The following is a 26,882-nucleotide window of genomic DNA, read 5'->3' as shown; positions in this document are numbered from 1 at the left end:
CTTTAGCAGTTGATATGCACTCGACTAGTAGATCTGCTTAGTGTTTATAAGATTTTCTTTCTATTGAGTACACAGCTTGTGCCAAATCTTTAGAGATTTAGGAAATGTTGGTACTGGATTTAAAGATTCTTATGTACCACAACGCAGATGAAATAGAGAAGCTCAAGAAGATCAAGGAGGACACTGATCGGGAGGCAGCGTCGACTCTCAAGCAGCTCAAGACCTTGTCAGAGTCAAGAGACTCGATGCATCAAGAACTCGTGGAGCTGAGAGATGTCAAGGATGCCGCCCTGGAGGTGACTGAGGCCATGGAAATTCCACAAAAGGATGGAGATGAGCCGCTCACACTAGCTGGGAGGCTCCGCAGGGTGCATGGAGCCTTCGAGGGGTTTGTCTCTACCATCACCCGGCAGTACGTGGGTCACATACTTGGGCTGGTGAAATTTTATTGGCCAACCACCCGCCTGGATGCTCTTGGACAAGGAGCCAAGGCTGACTGTACGGATGATCAGTTCCGTCAGTATTTGGCAGAAACTTCTAGGGTGGCTGATCAAATTGTAGAGTCCTTGAGCAGGGCTGAGTCTCCTTGAACTTTTCTTGTAATTGAGTTGGCATGTAAGCCAAAAGTACTGTTGAACAAATGTTGAATATTTGTGTAAGGTCAAGTACTTGTTAGGATTTGTGGAATCCCTTGATGTTTCGAGTAGTTGTATTTGAAAGTCCTGAGTGTAGGCAGCATCGCGCCCACTCAGTTATAATAGTAGATACGATGCATTGTATCCGTAGATGCATTGAGAGGCATAGTATTCTTGAATAGGATCGAGTTTGTATGGTTCTGGACTAAAACCGTGGTGCTGACTGGTTAGGATTGAATCCTTCAGGATTAACCAAGTGGGAATAGCACCATAAGAGAGAAAAAGCCATAGCTTAGTGTAGATTTCCCTTTTTGGAGGAAATTTTTCTATTAGCATGCAGCTAATATGGACTTCATTGTCCAAATCGGGGGGAGAACTCTTTTAGAGTATTTAGGAGTTTAAGGTGTTCCTTGATAGATAGGAGGACAAACAGCTCTCGGCAACTACTCAGAATGCTACGGGAAAACAGGAGATCTTTTTGTATCTCAAGTAAGCGAGTAATACCCGTCAAGTACCTGAGACGAAAAAGGTTCTGTAACGAAGACTCCCATAGTAGACTGAGCAAGCGGGAAACTTGTGTCAACCTATTTTATAGTATCAAGAACTTACATGTACTCCTTGAGGGGTTTTCATAGTTGACCATTTAGGATAGACCTTGTTTGGTTACCCAGATAGTATGCAACTGTTTACGAAAATGGCCCAAACTACTCGATCGAGTAGTATGTCCTATTAATGGACTGGATTGATTTCTAGAATAGGACTGTTAGGATTGAACTCCGTCGAGTTAACCAAGACGTGAATATTCCAGAAACATCCCAAACTTACTCGAGCAGAGCGAGTAAGGTGTCCTACCTGAGGACTGGAGTAACTCTAAGGCAAGTCTGTTAGGTACTAACCCCGTCAAGTTGTCCAAGATGAAGGTGCCAAAAGAGTATCCAAGACCTACTCGAGCTAGCGAGTAGGGTGTCCTTTAACCAAGGACTAGAGTAATCCTTAAGACAGAACTGTTATGTACAAACTCCATCGGGTTGCCAAGATGTAAATGTCGAAGGGATATCCAAAACTTACTCGGGCATGGTGAGTAAGGTGTCCCTTTAACTAGAGACTAGAGTAATTTTTAAGACAGAACTATTAGGTATGAACCCCGTCGGGCTGCCCAAGACGTAAATGTCAGAAAGATATCCAAAGCTTACTCGAGCGAGGCGAGTAAGGTGTCCTTTTAACCAAGGACTAGAGTAACTCTTAGGGCAAGTCTGTTAGGTACTAAACCCATCGGGTTGCCCAAGATGAAGGTGCCAAAAGAGTATCCAAGACCTACTCGGGCAGGGCTAGAGTGTCTTTTAGGATAGAACTATTAGGTACGAACCCCGTCGGGTTGCCCAAGACGTAAATGTCCAAAAAGCACTCGAGTATGAACCATAAAAACTACTCGATAGCTGCTCTAATGCTGAGCAAGACTTTCGAGATGGGGTGTTGGTCGTGTGAGCGAGAGCCAAGTAGTCGATGTATGAGAAATCAACTTTATTTGGATCTGCCGAAATTACAATAATTGTAAAGTGACAGACTCTAACTCTTAAGACCTACCCCTTGCTCATTGGACGTGAGCAATGGTTTACATGAATAAAACTTATTCGAAGATGATATTAGTCGATATGGAGGTCGACTAGATTTGTGGGAGGGTATCCTTCAGGAGAGGTGCCTCAAGGGCCTTGCGGACTGAGTCACATTGGAAGATTGTGTGAGAGCTCTTTGGGTGGATAAAGCACTTGCGTAGCAATACTTTGTTGATCTGGTTGTCACCCTGAGATGATTCATCTTGATGCGGGGTGCATGGTTTACCCTGAGGACGGGTACTGATGGTTGCCGGCTTGTGCTTCTTGAAGGATGCGGAAGCCTTTGGCGGGATGCGGTAGTTGGAAGAAGGGCTGTAAGCCTCGACTTCCTCTGGTTCCTTTCTCCTTGAGATGATGATGTTGCGCGCGTCGCGCCCAACATTGATCACACTGTGGAGGTCGCAGTTGGAGTAGTCATAGTTGTCGCCTTTCTGTTCCTGTAGGCTATTAGCGAGGCGCTGACGCCTGGACGCCCTCTTCTGGTTGAGCTAGCGACGACGTCCATAGAGATCTTCTACTGGATGCTGCTCATCCAGTTGGACGGTGATGGTCACCGCTGGAGGAGGAGGAGGAGCGGGTAGATCCTCCTTGGTAGTAGCTTGGGCTTCTGTGATTGCAGGAGGAGTAGTTTCCATGTTGTCGAAAATGTACTCATCGAAATCATCAGAATTGTAGTCGTCGAGGTTGAGACGCTCCGTGGGATCGCCCTCAGATTCTTCGGCGATACGAACCAAGAGGATTTCACGGCAAAGGTCTTGAACTTCTTGGTCTTGTTTGCTTGAGGATGGGTCTAAAGGAGTGCTCTGTTCGTAGGGTAGACCCGCTTGCTGTGATGCGGGAGCATTGGGGTCTTGTGCCTTCCTCTGATGCACTATCCATCCTTGTGGCGTTGCATATATAGCCAAGTTAGGAAGGGAGTCCTGATCGGACTTGAGATTCTTAGTCGAGTTGGACTCGACTTGTTTACTGTACTGGATTAGGTCATCCAGCTGGTCCTCTGGATCGGAAGAGTATTCAGATTCGGAGTCGGTTAGCCCATCGATTTTAGAGTATGTATGCTTTGGGTGAGCGAGAAGCAGGATGCCCATCTGAACACGGAGGGCATTCTCGTTCATCCAGTGTAGCCATGATTGAGTAGGAGTCAGTCCCTCAGGCTCCTTGATCCAGGGTTTGTCATAGATTGAATCGCTGGATTGTTTTGGAGCCTTGGCTTTTCCCTTTTTAAGCTTGGCCAGTTCCCAAAGAGAGTCAGCATGCTTGGTTGGTTTGGCCATAGCGTCCATGAATAGCTCGACGTTGTCTGACCAACCTTCGAGATCGTCGAATGGTTCAAAGTTCTCGAGACCGTTCATGAAACGATCAAAGTCCTGATCAAACTTGGACTCGAGTAGTTTCGGAGTCCGAGTGTGAGCAGGTTTCGGTGAAGGACTCTGAGGTATCCTGGAGATAGACGGTCCCATCCAAACAAGCCGAGGGTTTGTCTCACCAGCTCCCCCACAGATTTCTCCTCCTGCTTTCTGCTCTTTGTTTTGCAGAGTGCTTTCAGCCAAGTTAACGCAGTCGGCGAGCATTGAGTTCACCCGATCGATCCCTGAGAGCATATCACCCGACCTCATTTGTGGTGGGTTTAACGCTTTTGGGATCTGCTGCGACGTAGGTGGGCCGAGAGCTGCTTCTGTAAGTTTGATGCAGCCCTCTATTGGCCGTGAAACTTGATCTACTCCAACGAGTAGTTCTGAGTTTTTGATCTTGGGGCGTTTGATCGTCTTGAGATGAGCTAGGTATTTTCCAAGAGTTTTGGAAAAGTGAGGCTTTTCGGAATTAGAATTTGTGTCGAACTCGACCGAACCAAGAGTTTGGTTTAGAGTTGTCACGTTTTACGGGTTGTCCGAGTTGAGTTCGGGTGGAACTCTTTTCTTATTGAGATCCGCAGACTAGCGGATGCCGGCGAGTTGGGAGTGGGTTTTCGATTTAGGTGAGTTAGGCGTGACAAGGTGGCTGGAGAAGCCTCCCGTTCCGTCAGCCGTGCAAGCCCAGGAACCGAAAACGAGGGTCGTGCCCTCTGGCACGTTGATGGCATCGCTTGATCTGGCCATCGAATTCGCTGATGAACTCGTCGAATCCCCTACCTGGCGCGCCAGTTGGGATACCCTTAGCAGTAGGGTTTGTAGGTAGGGATCGACTGCTCTAGAACTCGATGGTACAAGGAACACAAAGATTTAGACAGGTTCGGGCCACGAGTTTGCGTAATACCCTACGTCCTGTGTGTATTGTATTGCCTTAGGTGTTAATTATTGTTTGGAGGGGGTCCCTGCTCGCCCTTATATATCCGGGGGATAGGGTTACAAGGAAAGTCCTAGCCGAGTACAGTTGGAGTCCTACTACAACACAATCGGGTAGTTTTCTTTGTACTACAGCTAGTTCTACGCCTATTCGAGTAGTTACAAAAGAGGTAAGGTACATCCATGAGCTATCCCTTACTTTAGAACATTCTATGTCTATAAGCAGTCCCACAGCCCCGGGTCTGACGGCTGGGAAGTCATTAATTGTCTAAAGAAGAAGAGCATGCAATTTAAAATTCTTCCTAGTCCCTGCATCCCATGTTGTAACACCCTTTTCCCAAAGCTCCTTGAGCTCTAATATAAGGGGCCTCAAATATACATCAATATCCATTCCAGGAGATTTTGGACCAGGTATCAACATTGACAACAACCAATTAGATTGTTTCTGACACAACCATGGAGGCAAATTGTAAGGTATTAGGATAACATGCCATATGGAGTATGTAACATTTTGCATCCCAAAGGGATTGAAGCCATCAGAAGCAAGACCCAGCCTAATATTACGTCCTTCCTCTGCAAACCAGCTATATTCTTTATCCACGTGCTTCCATGCCAATGAGTCAGCAGGGTGATGCATTTTTCCATCGTTGACCAATTCTTTCTTGTGCCACTGCAATTCCTCTGATGTGCGCTTCGACATATACATTCTCTGCAGCCGAGGAATAAGAGGAAAGTAGCGTAGGATCTTAACTGGTAAACGCTTCTTAACAGTAGTAGCACCACCTGCACTGTCATTATCACAGGGTTTTCTCTACAACTCTCCACCTTGACTTCTTATAAATGGGGCATGTCTCCAGACTTGTGTATTCCTCAAAAAATAACACACAATCATTCTTACATGCGTGTATCTTGACATAGTCCAAGCCTAGGTCTCGAACCACCCTTTGCACTTTATCTAAGGAGTCAGGAAGACAATGGCCTTCAGGGAGAATCTTTGAAAACAGATTAAGTATGGCCTCCAACGCTGCGTTACTAATTCCGTACAAGCACTTTATCTGAAAAAGTTCCACGATAAAAGATATCTTAGTTGCATTTTTGCATCCTAGATACAATTCCTTCTTTGCCTGCTCTAATAGTTTCAGAAATATCTCCGCATTCTTATTTGGCTCCTCAGCATCTATGATTTGTCCATGTATAGAGCCACTGATAATGTTTCTAATCAGACTATTAGTGGTAGTAGGGTTATCACTTGCGTCTTCTTCATCGTCTTCTCCAAAATAAGGTTCTGTATCAGCTGTAGGTTGTGCATCTTCAGGTTCAGCATTATTGAGATCAGGACTGACATCATGATTCACACGACCCTCCGCTGATGAACTAGTTTGGCCTTCGCTTTTATTATTGATGAAACAATCAGCAAACCCTCTATTCACTAAATGAAGTTGAATCTCAAACATGTTATGATATTTGATCATGCATTGACACGTAGTACATGGGCATGCAACAGATGCAACACCTCGCGATGATGTGCCAAAGTTTTCAATAAAAGATCGGAAATTCCTCTTCCACACCTCTGAATGTCGAGGCAAGCGCATCCAACTCCTATCTTCGTGTGATGCCATTAATCTGCATGCATGTTTGAAACGAGCTAGAGATCATGTTCTAGAAATATGCATATATATGCAGGGGAGATATATACGAGATCAAGACAACCGGGGCCCTGTACAAAGTTCTAAAGCGAGGCCTACTGAATAAGCAAATATTAAACATTGTATATTGTATGAGAAATGAAACACAACAAGAATTGTACAATTGGAGAATAAAAAATTACCTAAGTTAATTCCCCTTAATGCAAACAGAAAACGTCTGAGTTTGGGGCCCCAAAAGAATTTAAGTGCAACCAAGGAAAACCTCGTTGCCATAAGTCCCATACAATTGCAACAACTATGACAACTAGTGCAACCACAAAATTTCGTCGCAATACGTACATGATATTACATCTTGAGGCAAGAAAGGAAGCAATAGCCCCCCATGTATTGCAACAACGCACCAAGAAATTTGCAACCCAAATCAGACGTTGCTATATTGCCATTCAGAAGCAACCAACGCTAGAATGGTCGCCATAGCACCTTTCTATTGCAACACACGACATGCTAATGCAACTCAGAAATGATGTAGCAGAATTCCCAACCAATTGCAACACAAAACCTAAAAATGGCTGCATTAGCGTCACCCTGTTGCAACACAAAAAATAACTATCGCAACACAATTTATGTGTCATAATAGGCACGCATATTACAACGAAATCACTGTTTCGGTGCCATAGAACCCCCTATTGCACCCAAATTAGTGGTGATGTCTAAACGTTTTGTGGCTATAGGGGGAAAACCACGTAGTGATTGTTCTTAGCTATACTTGTTGTTTGCTTTGTATGTTTGCTCGGTGATTGCTTCGAGTAGAATGATCATTGTTCGGAGTTTGAATGTCAAGTTTTCCAAGTGAGCAAAAGCTGAAGAGCAGTGAGAGTACTTTTCCGTTGGTAAAAGGCAAGTGACCATAACCATACTTCTGTCTATGCTTATTTACAAGATTATTTGTTTTATTTGGATCATGGAGAACCACCCAAGAAAACAGTATAACCATAATACTAAATGAGCTCTTGTCTTGGCTATGTAATAAGATGAACTATATGTGGTGTTGGGGTGGCTTTGCTTGGTGGTGTTTGGGTTTGTGTGGTGGAGCGGGTGAAGGAAGCTGTGTCTTCTGAGGTACCACAGAAGTAGGGACCAACACATACATATAGGAATTCTTTGGAAAGGCCTCGTAGCATCCCTATGCAATAACACCTCGGAAGTGTGGTATTGTGCCTAATCAGCACATGCGTGGTTGGGTTCAAAGTTCTTCGGATCTTTTACGCGAATTGTGGTGAAAGTGTACAACCTCTTCAGAGTGTAAAACTGATATATCAGCCGTGCTCACGGTCAAGAGCGGCTTGGACCCTCACATGATTAATAAACTTAAAGATGGATTGAAATCATATTCTGGTTATTTCTTGTGGCCTTGCTGAGTACCAACCATAAGTGTACTCACTCTTGCTTACTGCTACTCGGAAGAGAAAGTTGCTGATAAGTATTTCGAATATGAGGCTGAGTACTAGGCGTACGCAACCCCCAGTCGATTGTCTGTGAAGTTGAAGCCGTCGTTTCCAGGATAAGTTGTATAACTTTGATAGTCTTTTAATTGTTTTAATTCTCTTTTTGTGATACTGTTACTGATTATTCACTTATAATGTCTGTATATGTATGAAACTTGATCCTGGCATACATATAGCTATGCATTCGGTTTTGTTTTTAAAACTGGGTGTGACATTGTCTATCGGGAAATTTGGATATGTACCATTAAAAGATCACAAAGTTACATATATACCATCGTTATCTCACTAACATGTGAGGTTCACATGAGTCAATGACATGTGGGTCCGATGGTATATATCTAACTTTTGGATCTTTTAATGGTACGAATCTAATTTTTCCTGTCTATCTTGTATTAAGATTCATCTAATTAATGCAATGCTAAGTACCAAGAAAAAATTATGTAGAAAAAGACGTTGAGTTGAAAGTTTATGGAAGTCAGATAGCATTTTTCTCGTTAATGGAATTGAAAATCTTCAGCTCAAAAATTCTTTCAAATAAAACTAAAAGTGTTTATTTGTTCACATGAAAGTCTCTTCAAATTTATCTGAAAGTTGTTGAAGTCAAACTTTATAGAAGTTAGATGCAAAGTATTTGTTCAAATCACCGGTTTATAAAATCTAGAGCAGGAAATTTGAGATCGTCACATATACTATTTTATGACAGATTTTAGTGAGCTGTGACGAAATCTGATTGTCATGGATTATAACATTTTTTGTATTTGACTGAAACACTTATTTATGTATGTTCATTCGTGGTTTCTAATAAATAACTACAGTACTTTATGACATTGATACAATTCTTCACTTTTTATCGTGTGTAATTTTGATTCTGGCGGATATGTCATTCACTACTATAGAAAACCCTATCCCAAACGCCTCATCACCGCCGGTTCTATTCTAACCGGGCTCAAAATGGAGCCGGCGGTGATAGATATATGTCACACCCTGAAATTTTTAAATTTCAGGATGTGATTGAAATTAAAAATAAAACAACAATTTTCTTATAATTTTAAAAATTTCCCAATATTTAATTTCTTCACAGGGCATTTAGTGTAAGAGAAAATAAATTGGTTGTTTTCCAAAATTATTGAGGTTGTTTGGGTTGTTTTGCATTCATGCCTCCTTTGCATAGTTTTATAGCTTGTTGTTCAATTTAAATTTGAATTCATATGAGTTTGAATTTAAATTGAATGTGTTTGAATCGGCTTTAGAAAATGTAAAACTTTTCTTTTTCACCCAAACCTTTTTAGCCCGGCCGGCCCAATCTTTCTCCCTCTCCCTCCTTTTCCTTTTCATTCCCGCGGCCCAAAACCCCATCTCCGGCCCATTATTTTTTTTCCTTTCCTCCGGCCCAGCCCGTCCCGGCCTTCCCCTCCTGCAGCCCACTGACAGGCGGGGCCCGCCTATCGGGGTTGCCCCCGACCTCGTGCCGTGTCCGGTCCGGACTCGAGCTGAGCCCGAGTTCCATTGTCGCGCGCGCCGCCCGGCCTCTCTTGGCCCGCAAGCCAAGGAACCCCCGGTCCCCGACCCTATATAAGCGCTGCGACCTCCCTTGGACCCCCCTCTGACGCGCGCCGCCTTTTCCCTCGCTCAAACCCTAGCCACCACCGCGCCATAGTTGGAGCTTCTCGGAGCTTCGTGACGTCGCTGCTCCGCCGCTTCCCCTCGAGTTCGGTCGCCGACCAAGCCTTTCCGTGCGGTAAAGATCCTCGCCAACCCCTTCGCCCTCTGTCCCTCGCTTTCACGCGCGTGGAACCGCTCGTCGGAGCTCTGCCGGGCCGCCTCGCTGCCGCGCCCCCCCTTTCGGTCTCCGTTCCGCGCTCCTGAACCTCTAGATGAGTTCACAGCGCGCTCTCGCTCCCCGTCCAAGAACCAAGCCGAATCGAGTCTGGATGGCCAAGTTTGGCCAACTCCAGTGAGCTCGCCACTGCCCGCCGCCGCGTAGCACCGCCGCCGATGCCCAGCGCCGCTACCCGCTCCGCCTGGCCAACCTAAGCCATCTGACCTCCATCCAACAGATTAGATTAGATCTAGTCCAGAGTCAACAGAGTTGATAACGGTCAACCATAGGATGTTTTGCAAAATAGCCCCTCTGTTTGCTCAGAATCAACCCGCCATCCATGCTAGTTCAAAAGTAATTATGAAACAGCCCTTTAGTTTATGTTTTGACCCTTGATCTTTTCTAAAATAGGACCCGCCGTCCATAGTGTATAGGTTTTCAAGCTAACCCCTGTAGTTTAGGTTTAATTTTATTTTAGCCCCTAGTTTCTTTGTATCTAGCTCCTAGGAGTTTAGATCTATCGCAAATAAGTCCTTGGAACCTTGTTTTAGCCATAACTTTTCTGTTTTAACTCCGTTTTCATCGATTCTTGCGCTCACGTGATCCTTGTGACGTGTGCATGAGATTTATCACCTTGTTATCCTCTGTGAGCACACTTTGTTGTGTCTTACAAATCTTTTCCGTTAGTCCTTAACCCTTTAGTTAATTGCGACTAGATCCCTGAAGCACCGTTTACTCTATAGAATCGCCGTTTTAGTTCCGTTTTTCGCGTTTCTTGCGCCCTCGTAATCGTAGCAGCAAGCCCTATCCTTTAATGCATTCTTTTTAAGCCTTTCTTTTGTTCTGGTGTATTGTTCTTAGATGTATCTTCTTGTTTGCTTTGTATGTTTGCCCCTTGATTTCTCCGAGTAGAAGAATCGCTGTTCAAAGATTGAAGATCAAGTTTTCCATGCGAGCAAGAGCTGAAGAGCAGTAAGAGTAGCTTTTCGTTGGATAAAGGCAAGTGACCCTAACCATACTTCTATCTATGCTTTATTTACAAGATGATATGATTTAATTGGAACATGGAGAACCACCCAAGAAAATCGTACAACCACAATACTATATGTCTCTGGTCTTGGCTAAGTAATTAGATGATCTATATGTCATGCCTGGGGCATTTGATTGGTGGATTTTTGGGTTATTGAGCTTTGAGGAGCGGGTGAAGGAAGCTTCGTCTTCCGAGGTACCGCAGAAAAAGGGACCAGTGTGTACATATAGTGATTCTTTGTAAAGGCCTCGTAGCGTCCCTATGCAATCACACCTCGGAAGTGTGATATTGTGCCTAGTTAGAACATTGCATGGTTGGGTTCAAAGTTCTTCGGAACTTTTACGCGAATTGTGGTGAAAGTGTACAACCTCTACAGAGTTAAAACTAACCGGTTAGCCGTGCTCACGGTCAAGAGCGGCTTGGACCCTCACATGATTAATAAACTTAAAGATGGATATAAATCACATTCTGGTTATTTCTTGTGGCCTTGCTGAGTACCAACCAAAAGTGTACTCACCCTTGCTTACTGCTGCTCAGAAGGAGAAAGTTGTGGTGAAGTCTTTTGAAGATGTTGCTGAGTTCTAGGCATACGCAATCCCCAATCGATTGCCTGTGAAGTTTGGAGCCTTCGTTTCCAGGATAAGCTGAAAACTTTGATAGTCTTTTATTTGTTTTAGTTCTCTTTTTCGTGATACTCTACTGATTATTCACTTATGATGTCTCTATATATATGAAACTTGATCATGGCATACATATAGCTATGCATTCGGTTTTGTCCTTAAAACCGGGTGTGACAATATAACATGCATCACTGCCGGTTCGTAACACGACCCGGCGGTGATAGATGTTACGAACCGGCGGTGATAGATGTTACGAACTGGCGGTGATGCGAACACCACCCCATATTATCCTCTCCCTCTCATTTTATTTTTTTCCCAATCATATCCTCTCACTCACCTCCTCCTCCTCCGGTCCACCTCCCCATCGCTAACTCCCAGACCGCCTTTGGTCGCTGCCGCCGCCGCCTCCGCCCCCAGGCCGCCTCCAGTGGCCGGCGGCGGCGGCGGCGATGATGCAGGCAGCGGCAGCCCCCTGTTTGCCCCTCCCACACCCTCCCACCTCTCTCTTCCCCCCAGCCTCCCACCTCCTCCAGGCGGGAAATCTTGTCGCCCCTTCACTGCCGCCGGCCTCCGGGGCTGGATCCGGCCTTCTCCTCGCCGGATCCGAGGTACGCCTAGCCGGATATCAGTGGTCGCTGCTGTCGCTTGCCCCGGGGTGTGTGCTCCTGGTGGTCCCGGTGGCCGTAGGTCCGTGGCCGCCGCTGCTGCCACTCACCCCGGGCGCTGTGTCTCCGGTGGCCGGGGACCTTGGGCCGCCGCTCCCCTCGGGGCGCCGTGCCTCCGATGGCTCGGATGGCTGAGGTGTCGTGGCCGCCACTGCTTGTCATGTGAACTAATCTGAGATGCCGCTTGTCTCATTCATGTCAGTTTCATGTTATTGTTTGACTTTCCTTGTGCCCTCTTTCAGTGTTCTCAGCTTGCAAACCAGAATTGTCAAGAGGGAGGATCTGTTCATCACAACCAAGGTTATCTAAATTTCAAAGCCCAACTCTCTGTACTAGGAAACCACCACTTCCTAATTGTGCATGATGACAACAAATGCTTCTTTTTTTCATTCTACTGAAACATCTCTGTTTGTTATGACTGTAGCTATGGAATTCAGATCACGGTCATGTGATTGAAAGCTGTAAGGACAGCTTGAAGAAGCTGCAGCTAGGTAATCTTGATCCCTATCTTGTTCACTTCCCAGTAGCTACTAGACATACTGGTAAATTCTAACTCTTAATTTTGCATAGTATTTAGGAAGATTTAATATGTATGTGTCTCACTGAATATAGCATTTTGATTTCCTTCAGGAGTTGGTACAACTTCTAGTGCTCTTGGTGATGATAGTGTGCTTGACATTGATACCACTGTCTCATTGGAAACAACATGCCATGCAATGGAAGAACTTGTTTCTATGGGACTGGTCCGCAGCATTGGGATCAGGTAAATTGAAATGACATTTTTCTTGTTGCAGTTGTAGTTTTGTCTACATAGAAAGCATGCTTGATCATGTGCCTTTTATATGCAGCATCTCTAACAACTTATGGTTCTTTCAAATCTTTCCAAATTTACTGTTGCATTGCATATGTAATAGACAGGCACTTAGACAGATAGAAGTAGCATTATAGATATCATAAAAAAAATGTATGCAAGACTTCAATGTAATTCTTTCTAGACTTGAGTGTGTGGCACTCCTGGAACATGAAAATGGTGGTAAAAGACTAGTGTTTACTGAATTTCAGTTTGTAATATGCATTCTCTGTCCTAAGTTGAAAGGTCTTTTGGTTCAGAACTAGATATGGGCAGCAGGATGAATTGCTAGTTCTATCATTACTAGTTCTTTTCAATTTTGACAACTTCAACATGGCTGCCATCTGATGTATGAGCTCATATGGTTGAATTCTGCTGCTATAATTATATATTATATATGTTGTACAAATGATGTAATATTATTATATGAAAATATTTTTTTTATGGGAAAAAGGTCTTCACCACCAGTTCCAGATACGAACCGGCGGTGATGGGTGCACATCACCAACGGTTGGCGCACGCATCACCGACAGTTTATGAACTGGCGGTGATGAACCCCCTCCATCACGGCCCCGCTATCACTATCGACTTAAATCCAACGGTATCCAAAACCGTTGGTGATGCACTTTTAGAACCGGCGGTGATAGGGGTGGCTATATTAGTGATTTATTACTCGATTTATTCCTTCAAAATCGGGCATGACAGTGATGAATTGATCACGGATCCAACGATTCAAGAGTGCGTCAGCCTTTTTCGGTGCATCAGCGCCTTGTATGTAATTTATTTTATTAGTGATCTTTCTGTAAGAAATTCGTGTAAACATTTATATCAATAAAACTAAGACCAACCGGTTTCTAAAAGAAAGAAGGAAGCCCACGAGTAGGTAGGTAGGATGACACTAATCTTGGAATCTTCTTCGCTATCTCCTGATCTGGTTTGGACTTGGAGAAGTGAGCCGAGCTTCTCGGTTCAAATTTTGCTCGTACGGGCATAAAAACCTTCGGCTCGTCGGGCCAGATAGGCGGACAAAAGTATCGGGCCTTCCAATCACTCAGTGATGCTGGCTGAGAGTATCACGGCCGGTCTACCAAAAGGGAAATCTCACCCTCAACAAAAAAAGATAAAGAAAATTATTTTTAATGGTACTACTACGCATACACACGTAGCCCTGCTAGTGGGGCGGAGTCAAATGGGGATTTTGGGGTAGGTTTTCGAATGGGGATCCATTTGTGTGGGTAGTAACGGGTTTAGAGGCCAACGGATTGGGGCGGGGTGGGCTGCATCCGCGGATTGGGGCGGGGTGGGGGTAGAAACAGATAGCCTGCTCCCGAAGAAGCCAAGAAGGCGACCCCGCCGCCGTCGCCATCGCCGCTGCCGGCCACCATTGCCGCCGCACCTTCCCTCCTCCGACATCCATAGATCGAGGTACTCCTCTTCCACCTTGTATCTCCATCTCCTGCACATCACCCCTTCCTCTTCCTCAACGTCTCATTGGCTCCCTTCCTCTTCTTGCAAGATGCCAAGATCTGTGAGGGAGGTGCTATAGGGTCTTCACCCAGCCCTTTGCCGGCGACGAGCATCCACCAGGTATGCTCGCCCCTTCTCTCTCCTTTTGCTGTGCGAGACGGAGCACCCCAAATCCTAACAAAATTGTTAGTATTTGGATCTGATCCAGTTACAATATATTATTACCTGCTAACTGTGCGAGAGGGAGCGTTCGAGCACATGCACAGTGGCTTCGTCGATCACCGAATGCTACATATTTTCGGTGGAGATTAGCGCCCGCCGGCACCAGGTGGTGTCCACCCCACAGACATTTCACTTTTTTAGTTCTTCCTCTACGGAACTTAGTTGGACACAAAATTTCGTGGAGACATGCGGCCCTAAATTCTCCATATCTGACCATTTTTGTAGAATTTTTTGGTGAACATTTCAATCGTCAATTCGAAGTTCAACATAGAAAGGGGTGGACAGTATTTGAAATACCGTCATCCCGGGGAAATTTCTCTTTTTTCATTTCTTCATCTACATAACTTATTTGGCAATGAAATTTGGTGGAGACATGTGAGAACCGCCCAATTTGATACTATTTTAAATGAACCGCCGGTCATTATCATTCATATGAGAGTTAATACGTGGTTACCGGAGAGCGTGCCACGTGTTATCTCACATCTAGAGACACGAATAACCGACACGTCATTCATCCAAAATAATATCAAATCTGGTAGTCCCGGTATGTGCTCCAACATACGCTCAGAATCAGCATATACACATACCGTTTACAATCGAATACATCACCAAAAAACCACAAAGAGCAGTTTTTATATTACCAGAGTTTAAAACTTATCATTACAAGTTCAACATAGGAAGGTTCAAACTAATCTCCATTACAAGCCTTGGGCTCATGAAAGCCATATTATTCAGAAACTTGATTATTATATTTACATGCTCTCACGAAGTTCGATTACGATAAAAACATACTACGATGATGATGCCTGGCTCAAGGACATCACCATAGCCGCAACGACCTACTCTTCCCCCACATTTGGATCAGCGGGGTAGAAGTGGCCGAACACCACTTTCGGCTCACCTGCAATTAGATTTAGAAAGCAACCTGAGTACAAAAGGTACTCGCAAGACTTATGCGATTAAATAAGCAAGGATCATGCATTGGCTCAAGTAAAAGCTTTAAGGTTAAGTAACTATTGCATAAGCATTAGCTCTCTACACTATCACCTATCAGAATTGATTAATGTTGCCCAAACCCCTAATAACTTTTAGTTAGTTAAGAGTATAACATGTAAACTGTCACAGAGGTGCTATGAACCATTTCCAACATAACCGAATTTCTACGAGGAGTTCATGGGATAAAGAGCTTGCTCCTAACCGAGAGCGCGGCAATTCGAATTGATTAAAATCTTGCAAGGGTGTACTACTTTACCCACACGACGCGAGGACCATGCGACTCACCCAACCGATCACGTCGGGCAAGGGGGTACTCACGTCAACCGTTCCCAACAAGGCTCGATCATCGAAATCTTCACACCTAGCTTAAGCGTAGAGACTTAGTTTTCACCAGGGACATCTCTAAACTTTCCTACACATAGGTCCACCCGGGAACACCTCTAAGCCTCTCTGCATAGCCCTTGGCCACGTATCTAGGACTGTACATCAATGATCAAGTCAAAGAAGGTAATTGGCTCATCCGTACCATTATTTGGATATGTGGAGCACGGAAAGTTGCTCAAAACCAACATCATCCACGGACGGTCCTTAATCGGTCCAAGCAGACTATGCCCATGTGATTTCATTCCTTAGGCCCTAGCATTCCGCTCGAACCTTGATACTACCAGACCTGATGACCAGGCCGAACCAGTGCGATCAAGTGTAACCGGTAAATGTGATCCTCCAAATTATTCCTGTCTAGCGAGCAATATAAATATTCTAAGTGAGGCTAAGCATCTAGTCAGGTTAAGTAATTAATTGACTAACTAGTGCCAAGAACAAGGATAACAAATCAAAGAAGGATAATGCCCGCAGATAGGTACAAGAATACAATACATACATACTATACATAACCCAATATTATCCAGTGAGATAACTAATTAAGTGAGATTAAATAGGAGCAAGGATTCATGTTTAGCTGCTTGCCTTGGTTAACTTCCGGCTCGACCACAAACGGGATTCCGGGTTCAGGCTCGACGGACTCGGTGGGCTCCACGGGTTCGATCTCCGACGGTTCGGTCACTATAATGCATGAATGCGGTGCAAGAATTAAGAAATGAACTAAACAACAAGTATAAATCATGGAATAAATTGAGCATGCAGAGAAAAATACAAGGAACTCAAGAAAATTGAATTTGCAGCAAAAGCATTTTCCTTCAATTAATCATAAATATATTAGTTTTCAGTGATTCAAACCAGATAAATCAGAAAAGACATGCAAACTTATCTAAACAAATCCAAGATAATTATCTTAGATACTAGGTATGAAAAAAAAGCTAACAAAACTGGTTTTAATATTTTCTCACTTTCCAGCAAAAAGTTCTATATTAAACCATTTTCAGACAAAGCATAAGAAAACAAGCTAAAACCTTGATAAACAGCATGGAAGCATGTGAACCAATTGCAATACTGAAAACTACACCTCGCAAGGAGTCTAACAAAATTTAGTTTGAAATTTTTAGAGCAATACTCAAATAACTAAGCATTAAACTCACTTTTGCAAGATAAACCTATAGATAAATTTGCAGCAAAGTAACATACAAAACAACATTTTTCCTAAGTATATCTCAGCGATACGAATCGAACGAAACATGTTTCGCATTTTTCTAAGATTGCTACGATTTTCTATTCATTTTTCAAGATTGCAGACATATAAAACCTAAGAAAACCCTAGCCAAAATGCTAAACGCACCCGGATCCGGCCACACCCGCCAGGCCAAAGGCCGACAAGTGGGCCCCACAGGCAGGCGACCCCGGGCCAGGTCAAGGCAGGCTGGGCGGCCTTGACCCAGGGCGTGCGCGCGCCCACGGCGCGGCCGGCAGCGGCGGCGAACTGCGACACGGCGGAGGCAGGGCCGTAGCGGGCCAGGGGAGGCGCGCACGGGGATGAGGAGGAGGCGGCGAGCCTCACCGGCGGTGGCGCAGGTGAGGAGCGGCGACGCAACGGACAGGGGTGGCGGCGGGCGGATGCGCTCGCCGGCGGCCCTGCAGGGAGGGAGAGGGGGCTGGGTTAGGGGCGAAATCGGTCACGGGGAGGGAGGGGAAGCTGCTCCTATGAGGAATCGGCGAGGGGATCACCGAAGACGACGAATCGCGGCGGCCGGCGGAGCTCCTGGTGGCGGCGGCAATGGAGATGGGGGGCAACGGGGCTAGGGTTTGGGGCAGGGAAGCCGGTCGGGCACGGGAGCTAGAGGGGAGGGGAGCGGGTGGCCGGTGCGGATAAGGACGGGGCGGCACGAACGCCGTAGAAGGCCGGGGAAGAGGTGGAACACCCCTCGGCAGCCGGCGCGTGGCGTTGACGAGGCTGTTCACGGTCGCGGGATGGGCGCGGCGCGGCGTGTAGTGGACGAGGATAGCCGGCGGTGAGGCTGACACGCGACACGAGGATGGTCGACGGCAAGGCTGACGCGTGGCATGCCGCAATGCGTGCGCCGGCGCTCGACGTCGGGGTTGTGACAAAACACACGTTCAATCATCCTCCATCTCTGTCTATTTTTGTAGATTTTTCGGTGAGTATTTTTGTAGATAGACGCCTACCAGTAAAATTTATTCTCACATGATAATGGCCTGTAACAGTTACAATCTGCCAACATTTTGATTGTTATACCAACATTCCTTTTCTTTTGATACAATTCTGTTTTAAATCAATACAACCAAGGGTACGCCAAGCTGCCGCCAACCGCGCTGACACCAAGCTGCCGCCGACCGCGCCGATGGCCAAGCCGCTGCTGACCCGGATTCATCTGCACAAACAGATCACGGAGTCACAGAGAAACATCTCGAGGTAATCCTCTCAAGTTTAAGCTAGGTTCAGGTTACATTGACTGTACCCTTTGATGCATTACGAGCATGGTGCAGAGTAAGCAGTATTTTATATTCGTATTATCATCATCAGAGATTAAGATGGTAGCTGCAAGCAATAGTACTATGCATAATCATATTTGCATTTTATCCATGTAACTGTTGGCCAATTTCTAAGTTCTGAAATTAGAAGGCCAATTCAAACCGCCTCTGATCAGCACATTGCATTAAATATGGTGTTCTTGTCACAAGTCTTGCTCTAGTGTTCCTCTACAATGCAACAACATCTAGGTGCACTGACCCCTGGTGCCTAAATTCACAAGGGAACAAATAAAAATAGTGAGGCATTAGGTAACAGGTTGAGTCTTCTCTGCAGTTACTGAACATGAGTCATTCAGTAACAAGCTCTGCAGTTCTTGGGTGCTCTGCTTCCAGTTCAGGTTTTTTTTGGGACCAATAGCTTTAAGTTGATCTCATTAGCATGCTTAGATTACTCATAGTCATGGATTATGATCAGACAAAGTTGGACTACCAGACCAGAGAATTATGGTTTGTCTTTATGGCCCTAAAATAGTTTATGTCCTGTTGCTGAATTGGAGGTGTGAAGCTTGTAGGATTTACTGATACATAAAACTTGGCATCATGATTTCTAGATGTTGTTATTTGTCACCTCCTGGCTTTGCTTGTTTTCTATTAGTACTAGTTTGTGAAATCAATGATTGGCATAACAGTTAATTATTTTTCATACTGGCAGCTATTTTTGCTGTTCAAATAGCTGCTGATATTGCTGCATTTCATGTATATTGCTGTGTATAGCTGCTGATATTGCTGAACTTGGCACTGCTGATATTGCTGCTAGTACTAGACTGCAATAGTACTGAAAGGTCTTTTTTAGAGTTTAAGAGCTCTACAACAAGATAACCCATGCATGTTTAACTTCTAAAAATATAAGCAAACAGTTACCTGGCCTATGTAGACATGCAATTCTATCATGACACTTTAGACCAGTTAGTAGTTGGAAATCCCAGCTGAACCTGTATCGTTTATGACTTTCGAAAACATATGTCTTCTCTTCAGTTAGAGGCCTCTGGTACAAGTGAGAGCACTGATAATAGTTCAGCACAAACACCAAATAGAAAGGCACCAATCTGGGAGTATTATAAGCCGGAATTGGTCAGGATAGATGGTGCACTGAAAGCAATTTGCAAGTACTGCGGCACAAAGTTGATTGCAAATAGGAAATCAGGTACAAATAGCCTCCGAACTCACATTGTAGAGTACTGCCCCCAAAGTCCCTAGTGATGACAGGAACAGATTTGTCGCTACAATGAAGAAAAAGCCAGATGGTCCACTCACCTTTAATAAGCAGAGAAGTCGTGACCTGATGATTGCATGGATTGTTAGAGCAGATGTAGCATTCAACAAGTTTGATGATGAAGGTTTTGAGCCCTGGATGGAGTCACTGCAACTTACTTTTAGTGGCATAGGTGTTGGTATTTCTTAACATTCACAGAATAATCCGCAAGCGCATGGAAGATACCGTTGTAGCACTTCACCCGGAAGTATTCAGGGTATCATAATTTCCACAGGGAATGGATGTGTAACGACCTTCTGGCTAGTTTAACCCAGGAGAAGAAGAGGTAGGCGAGCTTCGGGTAGTGTGGTTTATCTAAGGTTAAAGATCAAGGCAAGGTAAACTTAGGGTCGTCACTTGTTTACTTCGGGCACCGGTTTGACCCAGGTATGTTAGGGACCTCCGGCTTGTGGCTCTACGCCTGCGGTCACCACCTGTGGTCTACCCCGCAATACTGTGGAGCACGAGGCAAACAAAGGTAGTCTAGGACCTAAGCACCACGCTTAAGCCTTCAACTACTTACTCTAGCATTGCGTAGGGTTACCCGTCTTTATCAGGGGCCCTCTACTAGAGCAACCGCTACGAGAATGGACGATGATCCCGTAAACAAATGAATAAATTAAGAATACACAACCAAGAACTTAACAAAAGATGAACTTTGGATACTTACTCAAATGATTCGTACCCACCGAGGTACAAGACGAAGAGAGGCCGACACATCCGGCTCTTCTTCGATCCTTCTCCCGCACACTCCCACTACTCTACTAATACAAGTGGAGACCTACTACTACTTCTCCCTCAAGTGGAGTGATGATTGAATGAGTGATGATTTGAGAGGCTGCGTGGGGCTCCTTTTATAGCTCCAAGGGTCGGTTCCCGCCATCAACAAATATGGGAACATGGATAACCGCCTTCTGGAGGATAAGAACGAGCTTCCCACCAAATCTCAGCTCGAGTGCCTGCCATGTCGGGTCGGCCGAACCCCCTTGGCCGCCTCTGGCCACCGCCTTCTGTTGGGTCTCTGCTTGGTGGGTCCTGATGTCAGATAGGTCAGTGCCGGGGTTGGATTGGTCGATTTGGTCTGGTTTGTGGGCCCTCTTTGTTGGTATGATGCAGCGTCGGATATTCTGTGCATTTGTGTTGCGTCTTTTGTCTGTTTTGGCCCTTTTCCGGGTGTGGGTGCCTGCAATCCAAGAATCACCAAAACTCGTGGAAATAATTAGTAATAAGCCCTATAACTACTTTTGGTGCTTGAAAGTTATGAAAAGATGCAGGAGTTGACGGCTTTATTTCTGACTTAAAGGCCGTCAACAACACCCCCACACTTAGCCTTTGCTCGTCCTTGAGTATAGAGGTGAAGACTAAGGTGGATGCAACTCCCTTGAAGAAACCTGCATACAAGTTATTCCAAGTTTTCTCCCAGACTTGTGAACTTTTAAGTGTCTACCATGCTTTACCTTGATAATTGAAACTTGGAACGGTTTAAACTTCAGGTTCCTTAGTCTCCCAAGCTTAGGTACTTAGGTTTTATCAATTTTCAAAACTAAAACATAGCTTAGGTCCTCAGTTTGTACACTCTGATCTCTCTTTTTGCTTTTTGGATTCTTTACCAAGGTAGATCGTGCATTCTTTTCCTCCTACCTTTAAAAAGGCTTATATGGAGCTCAGGGTAGGGAAAGCTGAAGGCATACTTATTCCTCTTGTGTTGTTGAGTAAAAAACCGGATCCTTTAGGAGAAACAAGTCATAAACCTTAATCAATATGTGCAAGTGTGTGGCATTTTTGTGGATGATATATGAATTCCTTTCATGAGCTATTTCTCTCTTATTTTCTTTTGGACATGGGCTAACTTTCTTTTGAAACACATTGGACCTTCATGTGTTCATATTTCTTTTTTTTTGAATACTTTGGACCTTCATGTGTCCATTTTTTTTAACAGCCCATGTCCTTTCAACTTGGAGAGAATAGCCATGAATAACATGGAGTTTTTATTTTGTGGAATGGATGCTTCAACTTCCAGTGTAGAAGTTGGTAAAATATATGGAGTGTACATGATCTTAATCATGGGAATATGAAATGCATCTCTCAAAAGGGTCACAACAATTTGACAAAACTCAAAGAGAAAACAAGTTGCATACGTAGAAGGTTTTAAGTCTGAACAGTATATGGCCTTGGATAGGAAGTTTATAAACTAACGAGGAGCCCTGCTATTTAAATTTTTATTTTTAAAAAGAAAATTCTAAGTACTTTGCAAGGGAGAACTAGGTTCCATTCATTTTGACCATATCGCAAAAGTCAATTACTAGATTAGCATGGGGTCCCTATCATGGAATGGGTTCACAAGAATGAGGTAAATACAAAGAATAAAGAGTATGCAAGTTTTATCATGAAGTGCGTGGAGCGCATGGTTCTTTTTTTTAATTATTTGTGTAGGATTTTCTTTTGGAACATAGGGGAAACAAGTTTAGGAATACAAACTGAGGTCCAGGAGAAAGTGGGGCCGAGATGGGCTTTCCTTGGGCTCGGCCGAACCCATGGGTCGGCCGGCCCAAGGTTGGCCCCTCTGGCCTTGTCCTTTTTGTGTGTGGCCTGGCTCGGTGTTGTGTGCTGTGTTTGGTGCGTGCTGCTCCCCCACACTAGTCTTTTGCCTGTGATCTTATTCAAAAACATATGGAAACAAAACAGAACTCTGCCGGTTTGAAAACCGAAGAGTTGATTCTTTATTGAATTATCAAATGGGGGCACATTACAATTTGAAGGGAAATACATGAAAAATAAATGCTGAAAATAAAGTGGTAATGTGCCCAAAGGATACTGCGAAGGGTGGTTTGCAGTCTAGAGGTTTCCCTTCTCAACTCATTTTTCTACGCATTCTATCTTAACGCCTAGACCGCGGCGGAGCGTGTCGTAGTCGTCCTTGATGGACTTGAGCTCTAAAGTGAGCTCCGCCACACGGTCGCTAAGCTCCTTTTGCCCATCGCACAGTTTGATTACCGTGAGGAGGAGCTGAGCGACCTTGGGTCCCTTGAGGACCTGCTCATCCTCGCTCTCATACAGCCCACCGGGATGTGTGATCGGAGGAGGGGGGATGTGTCTCTTGACATGCTTGGCACCCTTAGGGAAGGATGCCACGGACTCAGCTTCTCCTTTATCCTTAGGAGAGAGTCTGGGCATCAACCCCTTCCCGTACCCACCATCTGGGGTACGGATGCCAACAACGTGAAAACACTGTGGGGGTGAGGGTGTCGTGGTGGTGTGCGTGGGTGTAGTTACATAGTTGTGACTAATGACATCCCCACTCTTAGTGTATAGCGAGTAAACGTGCTCTTGTCCCTCCTCTAACGGTATTGGTGGAAGCGGGTCGGCGAAGAGGCGCTTGGAGACGTCCTTTGGCGCGAGTATCCCCATTGTCAGACGTGCAGAACCTCCTGAGCCCGGGTACCTGCCCCTTTTGGTGGAGATCTTCCTGACGGTGCACGGCGTCGAGCGGGAGGCCGAGGGGCCGCCGGCGTGGTTCGGCCGACCCCCCTTTTGCGCCCCTCGCCTCCTCCTTCGAGGCTAGTGCAGGGATGATCGCCAATGGTGTCTTAGAGATGTGCTCGGCCTCCTGGTCGACTTCCATGGCTGCAAGGGCAAGGTTTGCTAGCGAGGGCTCTCCCTCGAGGGCGAACGTAGACGAGGCTTCATTGAACGGAATGATTGCCTTGCCGGCCATGGGGAATGATCAGAATTGTGGAGGGGATAAGAGAAAGAAGATCAAGATGGAGGTGAGGAAGAAAGGATGAGAGGATCATTTTAAAGCCAAAACTGGGAGAAAATTTCCTTTCTGCAGCCTGGCACGTATGGAAACGAGAAGTAGTTGTTTGAGGGGATTCAAATACGAAATTTGAAGTGCTACAGCTGTCAGGTGGGGTCAGCCGACCCAGGAGTTCGGCCGGCCCCACTTGGGCCCCTCTGGCTCTCATCTTTCTCTCATGTGTCAGGGGACACTAAGTGACCCCATGCAAGTGGTTTTGGGTTTTATTTAGGGGCTGAGGAGTTTGATATGTGTCAAATTCTACTAAATTTATAACATCAAACTCATCACTGGAGTTATATGGCATATGAAAAACTTTTAAGCGTTGGCCATTTACCTTGAACAACTTACCTTCGTCGTCTTGGAGTGTGACGGCTCCATGTGATGATGCATTGACGATGGTATATGGCCCCTTCCATTTGCTTCGGAGTTTTCCTTCGCCAAAGAGAACCCTGGAATTAAACAACAGTACCTTATCTCCGGGTTTGAATTCCTTCGGCTCGATCCTCTTGTCGTGCCATCATTTTGTTCTGTCTTTGTAAATCTTGGCACTGTGGTAAGCCTTCTCTCTCCATTCTTCCAACTTTGCCAGTTGTATCTGTTGGTTCTTTCCGGCTTACTTCAAATCCATGTTCCATTGCCGGATGGCCAGTGGGCTCTGTGCTCTAGTTCCACTGGCAGATGGCATGTTTTGCCATAGACAAGTTGAAATGGGGACATTCCGATGGGGGTCTTTGTAACACCCTAATTTAAATTTCAGCATTTAATAATAAATTTAATTGGCTTTATTTAATTTTCTAAGGTTTTATATGCTTAGACTTGCATTTAATTTAATTTTCTCTCACTAGTAAATAAATTTTTTCTTAGGTCAACATGTTGTGCATTCATGCTGGTGCATAATTTTATTTGCTTGAGTGTGGTTTGAATTCAAATAGGTTTAGTTTGGTTTGAGTTTAGAAAATAGAAAAGCAAAGGAAATAGAAAAGGAAAGATGAAGAAGCAAACCCAGCCCAACACGGTGGCCCAGCCCAGCTTCCCTTTTCTCAGCCCGCGCTCCCTCACTCTCGGGTCTGCTCCCACCTGCGTGGCCCGCGTCGCTCGCACCAGCACGCTCGCCCAACCCTCGCTCCTTTTCCTCGCTGACAAGCCGACCCCACGGGTCAGACCCGTCTTCCCCGCCAAACTGCTGCTCCGCCCCGCTCGCTTCACCCCTGCGCCGTGGACCAAGTCGTGCCACTCGACCTCGCAGGCCCGCTGGCCAGTCGCCCGGCGCCCTTATCACTCTAGAAGGTTCCCCACAGAGTCCGGGATCACGCCAATCCATCTCCCCGATCCGCTTCTTGCGCGCACGGAGTCAATCCCGTGATTCTCGCGCGGCTTTCCAACCGTGGCACGCCTGCCCAGGATCACCAGCCTCTCCGTAAACCTAGCATCCGCAACCTTCTGCGCCCTCCTCACATCCTCCAGCGCCGCCCCCAAACCCTAGCCGCCGCGCCGCACAGCTCCGCCGCTCAGAGTCCTCTGCGCCGCCGCGGCCACGCCGCTCCGCCGCATCGGAGCCCTGGCCAAGCTGCGCAGCAGCACTGCCTCGCCGCCTGGAAGCTCTCCGAGGCATCCTCCCTCAACCCCGGCCTGCACGTGTCGGGATTTCCCCAGAACACCGCCGCGGGTAAGTCTACCCGCCGCCACAATTGCACGCCGCCGGTGAGTCCCGAGCATCCCTGACCCCCGGTTCTCGTTTGCAGCACGACCCCGCATCTTCTCGACGGATCAGCAGGCCCGGAGGACCACCGCAGCAACCCCTTCCCCGACTCCGTCCATGCGCCGCCACCTGAACCTCGCCGGCCCACGTCGCCGACCACCTTGCGCTACTTCCCCGCTCGAACTCAAACACCGGTGAGCACCAGTACGATCTCCTCTATGTGTTGTGCTAGATATCGTAGCCCGTGATCCACATCCGAGCCCGGAACACGCACGCCGGCGTCACACCGCCGCACCCACTGCGGATCCCCCATGGCGGACCTCGCTACAGCACTGCCTAGCCCCCACACATGCCTTGCCATGGCTTGCACTGGCTCTGCGCACGCACGCAGAATCCAAAGAACCGGATCCGAGCCCCAGAGCCGCCATGGAACCTCAGCCCTGGCGACTCCCCGCCGTTGCTCCCGCGCGCAAAGCACCTGAGCCATTCGATCAGAAGTCAGCGGCCGTGATTAGATCGGGCGTACCGTTTCGCCGACGTCTTTGCAAAAGAGTCCCTGCGCTTCCTGAGAATCAACCCGCAGTCCACTGTGTTCAAAAGTATTTATAGATGGGCCCAAAATCTTGCACGAACCCCCCCCCCCCGAACTTTCCAGTTTTTGAACCCGCAGTCCAGGTCTTGGCTTTTTATGCGCTAGCCCCTGCAGCAAAGTGTTAATTAGGTTTAAGTCCCTGGTTTTTGCGCAGAATCCCCTGGAAACTTAGTTTTTCTTACAGTTTAGTCCCTGGATCTTGTTTTAGGCCTAGTTTTCACGTTCTACCTCCGTTTTAGGTGTTCTTTATGTCCACGCGATCGTTGTAATGCGTAGAATAGTTTAGCTTAGTTTTGTTTGCTGTTTTTATGTATTGTTGTACTGTTTCTTAGTGTTAGCCTTTGTTTGCATGTATGTTTATGTTGTTGCCTTGTTTTTGGCCATGTGTTCGTGAGTAGACATTGAGCTACCGGAGGAGACCCAATACCAGTACCTGGAACAGCCCCCGTCTTCAGAGCCATTTGAGCAGCAGGAACAGTTTGAGGAAGACAAGTATAACATGAACAACACCTATCACTTTAAATGCATTTTCATACTGCATTTTAATACTGTATGCCTATAAGGACTCTCCTAGCCACTTTATATCCTTTATATATATCCCTTGGGTTGCATTTTGGTTAGTTGTGCTAGGTTGCTGCGCTCTCACACATAATGGTCCTTTTTAATTAATTTGATTAATGGTATATGCAACTTAATTCTGGGAGTGGCCCGTTTGAGGGGCTCACGTCTCGTTAAAAATTAGTTTTTGTTAGAAACATGGTTTAGGGGGCAAGCACGGTGCTTAGTGCTGGGTTAGCCACTCTCCATAAGGACCGGTTCATAGAGCGACAACCTGGGACAACAGCGCTACCACAAGACTGGAATGGGACGATCTTGGCGTAATAATGTAACACCCTAATTTAAATTACAGCATTTATTAATAAATTTAATTGGCTTTATTTAATTTTCTAAGGTTTATTGTGTTAGACTTGCATTTAATCTAAAATTTTGTTCTTTAAATAATTAAAATTTATTGTAGGTTTAAACTTGTTTGTGCATTCATGCTGGTGCATAAGTTTTATTTGTTTGGTTGAGTGCATAGGGTTTTGAATTCAAATTTGGTTTGAATTCAATTAGATTTGTTTTGTTTAGAAATAGAAAAGAGAAGGAGAAAACAGAAAACCCAAACCAACCCAAAACCCACACCAATCCAGCCCAAAACCCAGCTAGCAGCCCAGCCCGGCCTGCTCTTTCATCTGGCCCAAACC

General features: G+C 45.7%; 1 protein-coding gene and 1 long non-coding RNA gene across 2 annotated transcripts; both read left to right on the top strand.

The window, feature by feature from the left end:
• Window positions 1-245: 245 nt before the first annotated feature.
• Window positions 246-13,013, top strand: LOC120677925 (NADP-dependent D-sorbitol-6-phosphate dehydrogenase-like). The gene is made up of 5 exons (XM_039959110.1): window positions 246-412; window positions 12,058-12,115; window positions 12,240-12,357; window positions 12,446-12,578; window positions 12,926-13,013. The coding sequence occupies exons 1-5, from the start codon at window positions 246-248 to the stop codon at window positions 13,011-13,013; spliced, it is 564 nt and encodes a 187-aa protein (XP_039815044.1).
• A 947-nt stretch (window positions 13,014-13,960) lies between these two features.
• Window positions 13,961-18,174, top strand: LOC120679140. Its single transcript, XR_005677007.1, has 3 exons — window positions 13,961-14,090; window positions 14,182-14,252; window positions 18,049-18,174. It is a non-coding gene; the product is annotated as an uncharacterized LOC120679140 (long non-coding RNA).
• Window positions 18,175-26,882: the final 8,708 nt, after the last annotated feature.

This window comes from Panicum virgatum, chromosome 6N, assembly GCF_016808335.1.
Source record: "Panicum virgatum strain AP13 chromosome 6N, P.virgatum_v5, whole genome shotgun sequence".
Taxonomy (NCBI): Eukaryota; Viridiplantae; Streptophyta; class Magnoliopsida; order Poales; family Poaceae; genus Panicum; species Panicum virgatum.
This window is presented reverse-complemented; position numbering and strand designations above follow the sequence as displayed.